This window comes from Tamandua tetradactyla, chromosome 7 (assembly GCF_023851605.1).
Source record: "Tamandua tetradactyla isolate mTamTet1 chromosome 7, mTamTet1.pri, whole genome shotgun sequence".
Taxonomy (NCBI): Eukaryota; Metazoa; Chordata; class Mammalia; order Pilosa; family Myrmecophagidae; genus Tamandua; species Tamandua tetradactyla.
In genome coordinates, this window is record NC_135333.1 from 171,771,157 (window position 1) to 171,787,916 (window position 16,760).

General features: G+C 44.9%; 1 protein-coding gene and 1 pseudogene across 5 annotated transcripts in view; one reads left to right on the forward strand and one right to left on the reverse strand.

Moving 5' to 3' along the window:
• The window catches only part of LOC143690351 (macrophage metalloelastase pseudogene), a 1,876-nt pseudogene extending 229 nt beyond the window's left edge, over positions 1-1,647 (forward strand).
• LOC143642866 (synaptonemal complex protein 3-like) overlaps positions 1-8,198 on the reverse strand; it is a 24,020-nt gene extending 15,822 nt beyond the window's left edge. The window contains exons 1-8 of one of the 5 annotated variants that reach the window (XM_077111797.1): positions 8,071-8,149; positions 6,931-6,966; positions 6,442-6,508; positions 5,816-5,961; positions 5,264-5,333; positions 5,097-5,131; positions 3,041-3,158; positions 2,072-2,171 (exon numbers count right to left, since the gene is read on the reverse strand). In XM_077111797.1, the coding sequence (XP_076967912.1) occupies positions 2,072-2,171; positions 3,041-3,158; positions 5,097-5,131; positions 5,264-5,333; positions 5,816-5,961; positions 6,442-6,508; positions 6,931-6,937 (543 nt within the window). In that variant the 5' untranslated portion in view covers positions 6,938-6,966; positions 8,071-8,149. Of the gene's footprint in view, positions 1-2,071; positions 2,172-3,040; positions 3,159-5,096; positions 5,132-5,263; positions 5,334-5,815; positions 5,962-6,441; positions 6,509-6,586; positions 6,707-6,930; positions 6,967-8,070 lie in introns of those variants that run through there. The other 4 variants (XM_077111796.1, XM_077111795.1, XM_077111798.1 and 1 more) reach the window with 4 other exon arrangements.
• Positions 8,199-16,760: the final 8,562 nt, after the last annotated feature.

The following is a 16,760-nucleotide window of genomic DNA, read 5'->3' on the forward strand; positions in this document are numbered from 1 at the left end:
ACTTATTACTACTGGATCTGTTCCCGACCAGAAATACAAATACAGAAGAAAATGATGTGGTATTTGCCAAAGTACCTGGGAACCTTTTATGATCTCAACATGGAAAGACTTCCAATAACAAGGAAAAGCCAGTGGGAACCTCAGGCAAGATAAAATCCAAGCAGTTCTTGGGTAAAAGTGACTGGGCAACTGGACATATCTACTTTTGGTAATGATGCACACAGCCTGACGTGGAGTGCCAGACATTCATCATATCAAGACAATGAGTGGGTGCCCAGTAGGGCAGAAACGTTATACCACCTACAAAATCAACAATTATACTCCTGACCTGGCACATGTGGACGCAGACTATGCCATCCAGAAGACTTTTCAAGTGTGGAGTAATGTTACCCACCCTGAAATTCAGAAAGATTAATGCAGCTAAGCCTGACATGATTCTTTTTCACGTGGCGCTCGTGAGACTTCTACCCTTTTGATGGAAAAAGTGGAGTTTCAGCCCATGCTATTGGACCTGGAACCGGTACTGGAGGAGATGCACAGTTTGATGAGGATGAAATCTGGGTTAAAAACAACAGAGGCATAAACTTGTCTCTTTCAGTGCTTCATGAGATTGGCCATTCCTTCAAGGGCCATGTTGACCCCAACACATTTAGCCTCTCCACTGATGATACACAGGCATTCAGTTCCTCCATGGAAACCCAAAACAGCCCCAACCCATGCCAGATCCAGACAGTACAGAACTGTGGTTACCCCAGTTTGAGGTCCGATGCTGCCGCACAATTGGCAATAAAATATTTTTCTTTTAAGAAAGGTTCTTCTGCTGGAAGCATTAGTTCAATTTCTAAATTATGGCCCACTTTGCCACATGATACGCTTATGAAATTGAAGCCAAAAATATAGTTTTTCTTTGTAAACATGACAAGTACTGGTTATTCAGCAAATTAAGAACACATCCAAATTATCCCAAAAGCATACATTCTTTGGGTTCCCTAAGTCTGTGAAAAAAACTGATGCAGTCACTTTTAACCCACTTCTCTTCTCTGTAAGACCTACTTCTTTGTAGATAACTGATATTGAAGGTATGATGAGAAAAGACAACACACGGACCCTGATTATCCCAAACTCACTACCAAAGACTTTCCAAGAATTGGACCTAAAATCGATGTACTCTTCTACTCCAAAGGACACTATTTTCTCCAAGGATCTCACCAACTTGAACATAATATCCTTTCCAATCGTGTCATCAGAAGGTTGAAAAACAATAGCATCTGGATTGTTAGGAATGGTCTAATTAATGGTGTAATTAACGGTGTTGGTCAGTTCACTTTAGTAAGTACTTATTGCATGTAAGTTTTTCAATTTTGAAAACCCTTAGGATATGGTGCTTGTCGGTTTTTACTCGACTCTATTGAGTCTGCAAACAAAAGCATTCAAAAGCCAAGAGAATACCTTCTGGGGAATGCTCTGTAAGATTGGACTGAGAAATTATAATTACCTTTTGGCTTACCTAAAATGAGCAATTTCTACATTTTAATTAAAAGTAAAAACAGAACGTACTTAGAACTTTAAAAGCGACAATTATGTAAGTAAACTAAAGCTTCCTTAAACTAAAACTTTGAAAGGAAAAATAAATAAGTAAAATGGTAGTTAGGTCTAAGATTTCAAAAAGGATCTTGTTTACCACACTGAGAAACTCCAGTAAGAGCTGGAGACAACTCAGGTGGCAGTGCATGAGTGACCCTTCCCTACCTCCATCCAGCTCTGCCTGAAGATAAACCACCCCTGGATTTCTTTAATATAAATCAGTAAGTCTTTCTTTTGTACTCTGGCAAATTTCTGTCACTTGGAAATGCAAGCACCCCAACCAACATGGGAAGCAAAGGCCAAGAGTTTTTATGACTTTGGTATGTGCCTGTACTTCTCTGGTTTACAGTCAGCAGGAACAAAACACAGCAAGCAACAGCTCACGAAAACTGGCTTAGTTCCATGGATATACTACAAGGCTAGGTTCTCCATTCCTACTTAAACCTTGGTTACAACAGATTCATTATTAAACTATTATGATACCTACAGCTAATTTTTCTTCTTGTTCCTCAGCTTTCTGCATATCTACATCCCACTGCTGAAACACAGCCAGAAACTGCTGAGAATATTCTTGGTTAAGTTTCTGCCTATAAAACATAATAATGAACACTGTCATCTTCCATACCAACATGAAAGAAATAAACATATTAAAAATAAAACAGATTTGACATATTTCTACTATTAAAAAAGGAAGGAAATAATAGCAACATTTAAATTTTCTGGTGGGAAACTACAAAATGTATAATTTATGTTGATTCCCAAAGTATTTTTTTCTTATCAAGCTAACAGAGAAGCTCTCTCACATGCTTTAGCTCTTGAAAGCTATCGTATGTATATTTATTTTTTCCAGAAATTATTGTATGTATGAATTTTCCAGAAAATTTCATTTTATCTCCAAGCAGTTTATGTTTCATTTCTCCTACTGAATACAGGTTCTGATATAATAGGTTCCATGAGTTTGCCATACATATATATCATATAAGATTTCCAAACAGGATTATTTCATTTAATTTGTTTCTCGACTTGGCACAACAGAGACTTTTTGAAGAACAGCTAATCTAACTCAGCTAAAATATACAACTTATTTATAATATAAGATTGACCTTTTTCTACATTGATGAATATGTTAAATTTGTCACCTGACTAATGGTTTCTATGGCATTTATCTTTAAATTCAGGTAAATTACAGTATTTCTAGAACGAATACACACTATTTTAATACAGTAAGAAAATTAAATTATTTGAAGGGGGGAAGGTCTTTATCAACTTCAAGGAAATACATCTCAATTGTACAAAGTGAGGTTAAATGACTAAAGGACTTACTTGCTTAAGAGAAAAACCAAGCCAAATATATTCTTTACTGGAGATGCCAACAAACAGAACACTATAGCATTTTTAAATCCATGAGTACTAAGAAATGATATAAATGTGGTTCTAAAAGAATCAATAAACTTACCTTTGCTCTTGTTGTGTTTTCCAAACATGTTCAATTCTTTGGTTACTGGTTCTGAGAGAAGCCTTGGTATACATTTCCAATCTTTTTCTCTTTGCAAGAAGAGCCTTATTAATGTCAACTGTGTTGAAAATATTCATTCAAACTTAATGTTAAAGAAAATACCGTTTCCACGTATTCAAATTAGTATGGGTCAAGTTTGTTCAACAATGTTGTTAAGGCATTTAAAATTATACATGCTACAACATGGATGAAGCCTGACATCATGATGAGGAAATCAAGCCAAATGCCGTATGATTCCTCATACACAAAATTCTTAGCATCAGCAAATTCATAGAGACAAAGCAAAATAGTTGTTACCAAGGATGGGGAGGGGGGAATGAGTTTCCGCTCGTGATGATGAAAATGTTCTGGAAATGGTGATAAAAGTTGCACAATACTGGTAATGTACTTAACTGCTGCAGAATTGTGCATTTAAAAACGGTTCAAATAATTTTTGTTATATATATACTACCACAATTTTAAAAAATATTTTTAAGTAAAAAAAAGGGGGGTCATTTAAGAAAAAAGCAAGAATATTTGCTCCCTTTTTTTCCTGAGAAAACTTTCAGTGAGTAGTATTTCAGTCCTAATTTTCCTAACTGCACATAATTTTTAAATTTAGGCATGCCAGAAAAAAACGTACTAAACAAAGCCATTTCTATTTTCTAAAATATATACAAACGGTCTCAAAAATAGATTTTAATTTCCTCATGAGAAAACACTTTTTCTAATAAAAAAATTTTTCTAAATTTATTAATTACTCTTCACTTAGGAGAATATATATATATGAATTGTTAGAACTATTATATAAAACACAAAAGCTTATTCTGTTAAAAAGCAAAATCCACAAAAGATAAAAATAGTTAAATAAGATGATTTTTAAAAAGACAGTCAGCAATACTTTTTTTTTTGCATGGGCAGGCACTGGGAATCGAACCTGGGTCTCTGGCATGGCAGGTTGTAAACTCTGCCTGCCCGAGTCACCAGGGCCCAGCAATATTTTTAAATATGTTTTTTACTAAAAGAGACAAAGCCCAATTCTACTTTAAGTACATATCTAAATAAATCCATTCAAGAACACAAATACTTTCGTGGAGCTTCTGTCACACAACTTTTAGGTATAAACACTGCATTTTGTAAAATGTTTAATACTTCAAATAATATATTGTCAAACGTGTTTTTATGTTATGGAGCTACCATCCGGAGTTATTTTTCAGTAATCATGGTGGAGTTGAACTGCTAATGCACACATTTTATACTACCCATATTCATCTAGAGTAATAAACGTGTAAGACAGCTCACAAAACACTTTATCACCACCAAATAGTGCAAATCTTCCAAAAAGACTTATTTGTATGAATTATCTCTACAGAGGAGCTAAATACTCTTTTCAAAGAATACTATTGTCTAGCACAGTTGTTAATTGTAACTGTTATTTGACATTCCATTTCAAACTTACAAGTTTTTTAATCTGATGATAATCTCACTACCTAGTAATGTTGTCTTCAGTTCTCAACTACATAGTCCATTAATGTAAAACAATAAATATTATTTCACAGGTTTCAGTTTGTGCTGTCTCCCCCAAGGAAAAATAACACAAGAGATATAGAAAATAACTAAACTGAGTAAACGAGAAACTGCTATATATACATATATATATACACACACACACACACACAGACACGTGTACATACTAAATGTATGTAAATATTCATACACATATGTGTCACTCTGTGAACAGAAAGAGGGACAAAGACTTTTCCATTCACTTTTCTTCTACTATACCAGTCCCCTAAATTCACACAAATGTAAAATAAAAGCATTATTCTTACCTCATCAATACTAATATTCTCACTCTTCACATCAGTTAGAAATAAAAAGACCTCTGAAGCGGAATCACAGTAAATACTTAAGCAAAATCCTATATAACTATAACTGTTGTAGTCCACTGATTGACATTTTATACTCTACAATTATTGTAGAAAACAATTTTCTTTAAATATTTCCTGAAACATACCTCCAAATCTTTCCAACATATTCTGTACTTTACCCCTGTAAAGAAATTACATTAAAAAACTTTTCACTAAAAATACTTCTTTGAAGAAATGTCACATGCCAAATATATATACAGTACTTGTGTTCTTCCAGTACTTTAAAAGGCAACAATGATTTTGAATACATTACCCCACATCTTCCTCAATCATGGCAGCACAAGGCCCTTTCTTCCCATGTTTTTGAATTACTGGAAACTTTCCTGGATTAACAAAAAGAATAAACGATATTTCTAAAGCTTAAGTATGCCGTTTCGGTCATGTTTGTTTAATTGTTTTTTTATTCAGGTTTTTTTGGCATGGGCAGGCGCGGGGCACCGAGCCCAGGTCTCGGGCGCAGCGGGCGACAACTCCTACTGCGCCGCCGTGGCCGCCGTCGGTCATTCCCAACACAGTAATTCTCCACTTTGGGATCTTTTAGGGTTTTTGCCAACAAAAGTGTTTCAGCAGGCATCTAAACACAGCGCTTTTTCTGCAAGTCAGGTAAACTGAACCAGGACCCAGGACCACCCACCTATTAGGCATTTTAGAGATAAGGACACGGAAGGCCGGTGTAGCTACACAGCTCCTCTACCTCACCCGGGCAAGGAGGACCCAACAGAAACAAAGGATGTGAACACGCTTTGGGAGCTGCGGTTGACAACGGTGGTTTCAGGACCAACGCGCGGCGGGCCCCGGGCCGCACCTTCCAGGTACTCCTCCGAGCCGCTCAGCTGCTTCGGGTCCTCCGCGTCGAGGCCGCAGGCGCCGAGCCCCTGCCCGCCCACGGCCGGCTTCCTCGCCTTCCCCACGTGCTTCTTTCCCGAGGGCGCCATCCTCACGCTTCCTGGCCTTCGGAGCAGAGACGCTCAGCACGGGCTCTCCTCGCCAACGGAGACGCGCGGCTTCCTCGGGCAGACGAGCGGGCTGGCCGCGGGGCGGCGGGCCCCAGCCGGGAGGAGCCCCCGCCTCAGCAGCCCCGGGCCCGCGCACCCGGCCGCGGCCGCCCGGCTCGGAGGGGCGCCGGCGAGCAGGCCCAAGGGTGGCCCACCGCGAGGCGCGGACAAGGGACGAGCGCTGTGCCGCCTGCGCGCCTCGGAAACGTAACGCGCAGGGCGATGCCACCTCACCCCACAGCTCCCGACGCGCGTGGGGGCCGCAAGGGCGAGAGCCGCGCGGCGGTGGGCCGGCCCGGAGGGAAGGTCGTGCGAGGCGGCCTGACGGGGCCCACTCCCCGCGCCGCCCGCTCCTGCTCAACACCCTGCCCTCAGTGGGGTTCGTCGCCTCCATTTTCCTGTCAGGGGCCCTGGGGACGCCGCGGGGGAGATTTACCTCGCCGGCCTCACACGGCCACTCGTCCGGAATCCCGAGCTGGAAAAAAGCCTCCCGCTCCGCACACCTGAAAAAATAACCCCAAGGCCGCAAGCCAAAGTTACCAGTCTCCAAGGGTAAGCTGCGCCACTGCGTCCGCTCCCACCTGAGCTCCTCACCCGAAGCTGCCGCTTCGCTGCCGCGACACTAATGCGAGGCGCAAGGATTCGCGCGGGAACACAGCCAGCCTCCCCTCAGCAGGCGCGACGCTGATTGGTGGGTAGAGCGCGCAGGTATTCGGGGTGGCAGGTGCTGCACGACGCTGATTGGTGGGCAGAGCGCGCATGTGTACGGGACACCCCCGCCCCTCCTCCCACCCACCCCCAGCCTCAGGTGCTGCGCGAAGCTGATTGGTGGGTGGATTGCGCATGTGTCCTCGGCTGGAAACTGCCGCTTCGTGTGGTGTCTGTGGCTTTACGGTTAATTTAAAATTTTAACTTAAGTTCTTGCCTGCCATGCGAGAGACCCGGCTTCAATTCTCGGTGTCTGCTCATGCAAAAAAAAAAAAAAAAAAAATTAAGCATTTCTTATTCTTGAAAATTACAAATGAATGTTATGAAGCACGATGGACCCATCACCTAATTTGTGAGGTAGAACTTTTACAATGCGCATTGAATCTCCTCAGAGTCTTCCAAACCCTCCCCTCCTCAGAGATACAAACATTTTCCTGAAATTTATGTAACTCATTGGCCCTTCCTATTTTCTAAGTTTTTGTTACCACGTGTGTATCCGTGACCCATAGCTGGGTTTTGTCGGAGGTGGGGGGGGTGGGGGGGGGGTCAGAGTCGTACCGTATTCCGTGGAGTATTCCGCCACTCGCGTTTTTACCCAGTGTGGCACTGAGAAGGCAGTCTGTGCCTTCCCTATCGCCAAAGGGCTCTCGTCCCTGCTGCGAATACTGCGCCGGGAGGCCGCGCCTCATTTCAGACCCTATTCCCTTGTTCGCCGGCGTCTGAGCGGTCTGCAGAGCAGGGCCTCTCCAGACGTGCTACCGTAAGTATTCTACTCCCTTGCGCATCCCTCGGGGTGCGACTGCTGGTTCAAAGGCCGGGTGATGCTCAGTAATGCCCCGTCATTTCCCAGCCTGCACGGCCACCGGCGGAGCGGGCCCCACTCTCACATGGGCGCACCGTGAGGGCATTAGGCAGGCATGGGAGCCTGCCTCAGCCAGCAGGGCACGGCGCAAGCCGCGTATGGGTCTTTCGGGATGCTCTGGGAACCCCCACCCATCCCGCACACCCCCACGCACCCCCACCTACCCCTATGCACCGACACGCACCCCCACGCACCACCACGCACCCCCACGCACCCCAACCCACTCCACCCAACCCACACACCCCCGCTCACCCACACCCATGCACCCCCACCCACCCTCACGCCTCCGGAGACTCAAATAGCCCAGGGCAAACTTTCATGGCAAGAACCGAGGTCCCACCCCAACGCTCGGTTGGAGCTTCCACCTAACAGTCAGCACGCTTGCCAGCCATGTGAGTGAGCCATCTTGGGGTTCCTGCAACCCCGAGCTCAGCAGACCCCAGTGGCGCCACAAGGAGCGGACATGAGCCATCCCCACCAGGCCCTGAAGAACACCTGTGATGGTCAAGTCACTGTGCAGGTTCGAGTCCGTGGTGCACCCCAGAAAAGCCATGTTCGTCAGTCCTCATTCAGTATTGCTGGGCGGGAGCGTTTTCATTGTCCACGGAGATGTGACCCACCCGGTTGTGGGGGGCAACTTCAGATGAGGTGGTTTCCATGGAGACGCGTCTGCACCCATTCCAGGTGGGGTTGCGCTCTGGAGCCCTCTAAGCGGGGTCCATCTGGAAAAAGCTTTAGAGCCACCAGAGCCCACACAGCCGGACAGTCCTTTGGAGATGCAGAGGGACACCGCCCCAGAGAAGCCGGGCACGAGGAGAGAAAGCTAGCGGGCGTCACCATGTGCCTCCCCAGCTGGGAGAGGAACCTCGAAACCGTCTGCTGAGTCCAGCTCAGCACAGGGTGAGACAGAACGGAAGGCCACACAGAGCGCAAGAAACAGGAGTGCTGGGAGTAGTTGAGGATGGCACAGGGGTTCATGGTCTCGAGGACTAAGACCCTCGACCCTGAGTTCCTCGTCGGATTTATTGAGGAGCTTCGAAACCGGAGGTGCCTTCCATGATTAAGTTGTTCTTCACCCGAATTGCCACATCAGCATTCATCTTAGGCATGAGTACCAATTTCAGAATGTTCCCTTCTGCAGACAGTCATGCACTCGCCAGGACAGCGTTCTGCCCTAGCGGGACCGGTGTTCCGAGCTCGGCTCCCTTATCTGCGTCTTGGGAACATTCTGACTTCGGCCATTCTCCCGCAGTCGCTGGCCTGCTTGAACCTGGACGCCTTTATTTGGACATTTTCATGGCCAGAACTGTAAACTTGCAACTTAATATCCCCTTTTTAAATCCATTCCATTTCTGGTACAACATTCCAGCAGCTTTTTGAAACTAAAACAGTCATTACATTTGTCATGGAGCAAGCGATAACTGGAACACTCGCTTGTGCGAAGAACCACGTCTTAAAAGTCTCCTCTTATTAGTGGTTCTCTGTTTCTCCTTACATGTCCTGCAGTTTCTGCTTAATATTTTTCATAGTGCCCTTCATGTACTTTTTCCTTACTGAATCCTGAGGCTCTAAATTGTAAATTTCTTCCAGATAGATTTGTGTCCTTTAGGCAGGCATTAAGGGGCATTACTGACCAGGGATACTTTTCAAGGGTCCAGGTTTAATGTCGAAATCTCAGCAATATTTGCTTTCTTGTTTGTTTATTGCTTGCTGTCCTTGTTTCAGTTTGTATGTTTCCCCTCACAGAGTTCTCTTACCTTTTGCAAGCTCAGAAATGCATTTGGAAGTATGTGATTCCTCAGAGTCTCCACAAAATGTTCAATCTATTTGTGTGACATACAAGGGCCTTTAGCCTTGCACATTATTTAACTCATCTTTTCTCCTCTCTATTCCCAGCTTCTTACGGTTTCTCTAATCATGCCCAAGTATTTCATGCAACTGGGCCTTTGCACAGCCCAACGCTGTGGAGTCTCGTTCGACCCTCCTTTCCTTGTCTTCCACTTTGTTTTTCTGCAGCAATTCTTTACTCTCTTCACTGTCTCAAAATATTCTGTTTGGCAAAGAGAACTTACTATTCTCCTTCACTTTGACCATGCTGGAAAACAGTAATTCTAAACCAAGCAGATTTAGACTTTAGAATTCAATTGATCACTCTTTACCCTCATATAAAACCATTTCTGTATGTTTATACCCTTTGATGGTTTTCATACACAGGATTAATTTAATTATCATCATAACCCACAGGATAGGAATTGGTGTAGACCTACTTTATAATTTAAGAAACTGTGCATCAAAGAGGGCAAATACTTACTCAAGACCACAAAGCCACATAGCAGAGCTGAAGTAGAACCCTGGACTTTTCGCTTCATTGCTCTCCCACCCCACTCACCTGTCACTGTCCTGTCCTACTTTATTACCCTTGAGATAAACCACATCTTCACCGATGAATAGTGATCTCTAAATAGTGTTTGGGCCTTGCAATACTAAACAAAATATTTTGTAAAGCATTGACTATAGACATAAAAGCCCTGTTAAAAAGTGTTGCTTTCAATGTAAATTTCAAAATGAATTAATAAAGGAAAGCACCACCTTTACATTTGAGAATGCAAGTAAAAGGCATGAAGCAAACTCAGAGATCGTGCAGGCCAGACAAATGAAAAGTAAACAGACCCCTTCCTCTATATAGCAAAACTCAAACTTCCATCCAAATTTTCAGGAAGATTCTGATTCTTTGGGTCTGGCATCAGGACAGAAATGCACCCTCAGAAGATTCTGATACAGGTGGTCAGTGGGCCATAGAGGCATAATTAATTAAAATATTCTTTTAAGTTAAGTACTGCGGCCTGTATTTGCCTAACCATTCTATCCTTCGCCGCCTCATGCTTACTAAGAGAACCTTGGCTCTCTTGCAGCTAGAGTTGGCCATGTGACCTAGATTGACGGCTAATGCTGGCAATATGACCCAGCAGAAGTCACACGTGACATTTCTGAAAAAGCTTTTTGAATTGGACAGGCTCCACTGGCAACCTCTTTTTGACCTTTCCCCTTCCTCCTGCCTGGAGCTAGATGTGTTGCTTGTGACATGGAGGACAAAGGCCACCCACTTAAGTTGTGGTACCGGCCGTGGATTGCCTATTCCTACTGCTTGTTACCTGAAAAAAAAATTCCATATTTGTTTAAGCCACTGTTTATTTGAGATGAAGCCAGATTAATTCTGATGGATGTAGTAATGCATAAAATTGGGTTTTTTTTTTTACCCAGTTTGCATTAGCTAGGGTAAATTATTTCTGCAACAGATGAACCCAAGCATGCATGATAATTCAAAAGAAAAAGGTCACTTACTTCTCCTGTCACAGAATTGGGCAAGTGAGCAGGTGCTCAGGGCTGCCTCCATCCATGCAGTCATTCAGAGACTCAGGCTAATGGAAACTCTGCCATCTTCGCCATGTAGCTTTCAAGGTTGCCCTGGAGATGGCCTCCATCCAAGCCAGCTAGAAGGAGGAAGAAGCATGGAAGAGCATCAGGGAGCAGATATTTATGGGTTAGGCCTGGAAGTAGCACACATCATTTCCACTCACATCCCGTTGACTTGAACTCAGACACATGGCCACATCTAACAGCAATGAAAGGTAGGAAATGTCTAGTCCAGGGCCCAGGGATGGGAAATGAGGCTTTAGAGGAGTAGCTAGCAGAATCTGCTTCCTACTTCTTTCCAAAAAAGAGTTTTAGAAGTAAAACGTCATTCCAGGAGAATCACATAAAAAATGGTCTAAAATAGGAAATGTTAACGCCCAATATGAAATGAAAATAGGTTCTGCCACTTATTAACTGTGAGATCTTGGCCAAATTACTTGAATTCTCTCTGCCTCGGTTTTTTTCTTCACTAACAGTGGTCATAATAGTATTTATTGCATAGTATTTTGGATTAAGTGAAATGATTCTTCAAAGCTCTTAGTAGGCACTCAGCATACAGCAAGTACTCAATAAACAGAGAGTATCAATAGTAATAAAACTCTCATGGGTACTCGTTGCGTTGCTGGTTTACTATTTCCTGAATATCAACCATATGAATGCCTGCTAGTTCTAGAATATTTACTAGCATAAAAAAATTTGAAATATTAGTCTGAAGAATTAGAATTAATATTTTGTTAACAGACGTGGATTTTGAATGGAAACTGTAACAGTGCTTTCACATATAATAATTATTTAGAATATATGATGTGTCACAGGGTGTTTCTCAGTCTTTAAGGAGCTATTGCTCAAGAAAGCTCTAAGAAGCCAGCAGCCATGTAAACCAGAGGAAACCCCTGCGCGATCTGTTGTGGAAGAGCCCTGTGGGAGGCACTATTCTCACACTGCCCGGGGCTTGAGACCAATCTCCACCGGTGTCCTGTCCAATCCTACCTGCAAGTAGCAAATTATGTTGACTTTACTAAAGGTTTGGCAGGGTGACGCTTTGCACATCACGTGGAAAAACTGCTGAGACGTCCCCTTTAATCAGCGCTTCCCTCCCAGTGCCCCACAGGAGAGGCTCAGAGGAGCGACCGGCCTCTCCTGTCCTCTCTCTTACTTGCCCAGCTTCCCCACTCCACCTTTCCTCTCAGTTTCCTCCTTTCCATTACCATGCATCTTCCCCCTTGAGTCTGTCACTTCCTTAGGGAAACGACCCTGTGTCGCATTCCCACCCAAAACCCACTCATCAAAACAAGTAGCCTCCCAAGAGGATAGGAAAAGAGACAAGGTCATTCTTCTGCGCTCACATGTAAAAGGAATCAAGGCATAATCTGGCATAATCTGTAAGGCTAATCTTCTAGGAAGAAGTTTCAAGCAGCCTTGTAATCCACGCCTTATCTTCCCCGTCCGTTCATTGAGCATTTATCTCTACCCTGATTCCTGCCCTCGTCCTCTGGTCTGTCTGTCCCTTGGTCCTCATCTAAAATGACCTGCCCCTGCACGCCATTCAAGGCCTCCCAGCTCCTGTGGCCACACCTGAAGCTGCTGCACCTTCACCCTCTCTCCTTGGAACACTCTGCTATGGAACCACTACCCCTACCTCTGCAGCTCGCTTAGTCATCCGTTCCCGCTCTGTTTGCCAGTCTCATCAGGGCTTCCAATCCTTGGACCTTTTTAGTTTCCCTCTATCCCTTGCCCCCTCCTGTCTTAGATTCAAAGTCCATCATTTCAGTCAGTCAGTGTCTTATCACAGCGCCCATCCTTTCACTGCATTTGTCTGGCAAAATCATATTTCTGAAAAGATGAAATAAAATAAACCATCTCCTCCTGTGCCTGCTCCTGCTCCTGTCCTCTGGGGAAAATTAAGAATGGGGCAAATCTGTAAGACTTTGAATTTACGATTCCCGGCAGCACTTGGGCCATCAACATGGCCCCATGGTTCCCGTTTCCCCCAGTCAGCACTTCTTCCCACTGCCACTGTCAGCCCTTCTCAACTCTCAGCCCGCTACTGCCCTCCCGACTCCCCCATCACGCTCGGCGTTGGACCCTTTTCCTATTGTTTTGAGAAAATAGTACAGACTGAAACCCTCAAAACTTCTGCCATCAAATCTACAACCTACCTGCCTCTGTGCCCATCCTTTCCTCCTGTGGACTAGGAGAGAGTTCCTTCCTTCTATCTTCTGGGTTCTAAGGCCTTTTGACTTTCAGGAACATTGTAATGCCTGTTATTTCTCTTTCTCCTATATCTTTAGCCTCTCTTCCTCTGCTCCGTCCCTCCCATTAACATTTATAAGTCCTCAAATCTCTTAAAACTTAAACAAAAACAAAAACAAAACTTGAGCCTTATTTCCAACTGAGCTATAGCCCCCTTATCTCCTCCCCTTTAGCAAAGTTCTTCAAAAAACTGTCTATGCTTTTTGCCTCAATTTCCATACCTTCTGTGGCTTCTTTAACTGACTTAAACCAACTTTGGCCTCCAGCACTCTACCAAAATGGTTCTTGCTCTGAGGCCCCCACTGGCATCTATGTTACTAAATCAACATTTTCCTAATTCACCCCACTTGATTCTCACGCTGTCTACCACTTTTTCTTTTTCTTTCTTCCTTCTTGCTTCCCTTTGGCTTCCATGACTATACATTATCCTTTTATATTCTTATCATTCTGGCAATGTCTCAGTATCTGTGTTAGTCAGGGTTCTCTAGAGAAACAGAATCAACAGGAGAGATCTGTAAATAGGAGATGTATAAAGGTGCCTCAGGCAACCGTGGGTATGGAAGAGTCCAAAATCCACAGGGCAGGCTGTGAAGCTGGTAGCTCCGATGAAGGGTCTGGACGAATTCCACAGGAGAGGCTCTCTGGCTGGAGAATCAGTGAGTCTCTCTTCTTCCTTAAAATCCTTCAGTGATTGGAGTATCTTGTTTGCGGGAGACCAGGCCTTAGTTGATCACAGGTACAATCAGCCACAGCTGCAATCAGCTGAGGGATGATTTCATACACCAGCCTTCCAGTTTATCAACCAGCCGCGAAGTCTCCTTGCAGTAATGGTCAGGCCTGTTAGACCAGACAGCTGGGCATCATCCCTCGGCCAAGCTGACCCCAGAACCCACCATCAACAGCATCCTTCCTAGCTCTTCCTTCTTCAACAGAACCTGTTAGAGTACACCAGGACTTGGGTTTACTCCATTCTCCTCTCTATTTATATTCTTTTTCCAAATGCTTTCATATATGCACATGGCGTCAATTTCCATTTGCAACAGAGTTCCTCAAAATATGGTTAATGAAACAGCCTGTGTCAGGATTACAGAGAAGGAAGGAAATGTTAAAATGCAGATGCCTTAGCTCTCTCCCAGGCCTATCGAGTAAATCCTGTAGGTTGAAACTGAGAATGTGCATTTTAAATAAGTTCTCCAGGTTATTCCCGTCCCTGCCCCTGCCCCTGCCTCTGCCCCTGCCCTGAGCCCCAGCCTCTGCCCCAGCCTCTTCCCCTGCCCCAGCCCCTGCCCCGAGACCCTGTCCCTGCCCCTGCCCCTGCCCTGAGCCCGGGTCCCGGCGCCCTTGCCCCTTGGCCCTGCCTCTGCCCCTGCCCTGAGCCCCAGCCTCTGCCCCAGCCTTTGCCCCTGCCCCAGCCCCTGCTCCGAGCCCCTGTCCCTGCCCCTGTCCCTGCCCCTGCCCCGAGCCCCTGCCCCGAGCCCCTGCCCCATGGCCCTGCCCCTGCCCCGCAGCCCCGTCCTCCGGCCCTGCCCGCAGCCGTGCTGGTGAGGCTGAGCGCCTCTAGGAGCAGGGCGCAGGGGACAGCTGGGGTGTAAGAGCTCAGGGCCGTTCCAGGGCCTGGAGATCCTGGACCGCGTCGGGGGCCGCTCGCCCAGCGACGCGATTCAATGTCGCCGCCCCGGTCCATCGGTCTGCACGCATCGTGGATGGCAACCCAGGACGCCGGCAGTGCGGGGTGCGTGCGTGTCCATTCGCTGCTCCAGGCCGCGGTCCCCTTCCCGCCTCCTTCCCACCTCCCTGTGGCTCCCGGGGTGCTGCCGCAGGAAAATTTTGACAACGGAACGTTCAGAGTGCCCAGGATAATCCAAAATGACTCAGTATGACAAATCAGGAAACTCTTGTTAATGTTAGTTCAAAGTAACCTCACATTTACTTAGATTGAGGAAAGAGGTAGTCGGGCCAATTGGATATTTGTAGAATTAACACATAAACCGTCCATAGGTTGGTCTTTAAAAGGTTATATTTGCCACTAAACGTATGCAAAACACAATTTAATAGCTGACCTTTATTAAGTGCTTACTGTGTACCAGGCTGTGTCAAGAGCTATCTAAGAATATCTTCATCAGATGCAACTGTCGGTATTAGTCACGTCTTAGAGATCAGGGCGGCTGAGTATTTATGTCGGACATATGGGGGTAAGGGACAGAGCTGAGCAGCAAATCTGGCCCTAACGTCCAGCCCTCATCCTCAGCCCTGCTGCCTGCTGCCTCTCTACAGCCAGAATTCTGCCTTGGCCCTTTCTTTTCCTACAGCACTTTATAGCCCACATACTTCTGGCAGCTCAGGTTCCTAATGAAAAATTTGCTCCTGAATTGTGGTTTCCCTTTCAGTAATGTGTCATTTCCTCTGTCTGCTTTCCAGATTTTTTTAAATGTTTCTCTCAGTTTGATTATTAGGACTTAGGGCATGGGTTTCTTTGGATTTTGTGTTTTGGGGTTCACTGAGTGTTTTGAATTTGTGGGTTTATGTCTTGTGCTAATTTTGAGAGGTTTTCACCCATACATCTTCAAATACTTTTTATGCACACACTCTTTTTTCCTCTCTGCTTTTGGGATTCCAGTGGCCTAAATGTTAGACATTTTGCTACTGTCTCACAGGGCCCTGAGGCTCTCTTTATTTTTAAAAATTTTTTTTCCTCTGTTCAAATTTCTGTTCTTCTGCCTGCACGTTTACTGTCTCTTTCCTCTGTCCTCTTCATGCTGCTATGGAGCCCATCCAGTGAGATTTTTATTTTGGTTATTGTAGTTTTCAAATATAAACTGCCCATTTGATTCTTTATATCATCCATCTTTCCTGGGACCTTATACCTCTTCATTCATTTTTGAGGTGTGTTCCCTTCCAGATAAGCGCATCATCTATGTTATCTCCACATTGGTATCTATTGATTGTCTTTGACTGTGTGAGTTGGAATTTTCCTGATTTTTCATGGTGAGTAATTTTGGATTGTTATCCTGGGCACTTTGAATACTACGTTGTAAAAATCTGGGTCTACTTTAAGTCCTATATAGAGTGTCCACATTTTTGTTTTAGCAAACAGTCAACTTGATTTAGGCCACAAGTTCCAACCAGCCTTCGTGGGTTGTGGTTTCAGTGTCAGTTCCGTTTTCAGAGGCTTTGCAGAACTGTCTGCCTCTGTCCCGCCAGCATGCCACCCACTGCCCATTCTGGGGTCTGGTGGGGGGCTGCCTCGCAGCTCAGGCTCTCAGTTCTGGCTTAGTCATTTGAACTTTGTGCTCCTCTCAGTGTGGGCTTCTGGGATCCCTGACCCAGATAACTTTGAGCAGTTCTTCTGATTTCTGGATTCAATTCTCATCTCTACAGTGAGGATTGTGAATGTACCTTATCATCTAATAGGGTGCTAAAAGGCATGAGCAAAGAAAATATGTTGATTGGCTCTGAGAAACTGAGCTAAATGTTAGACATTATACTTGTCCATATTCCTTGGCCTTTCCCCCTTCCTC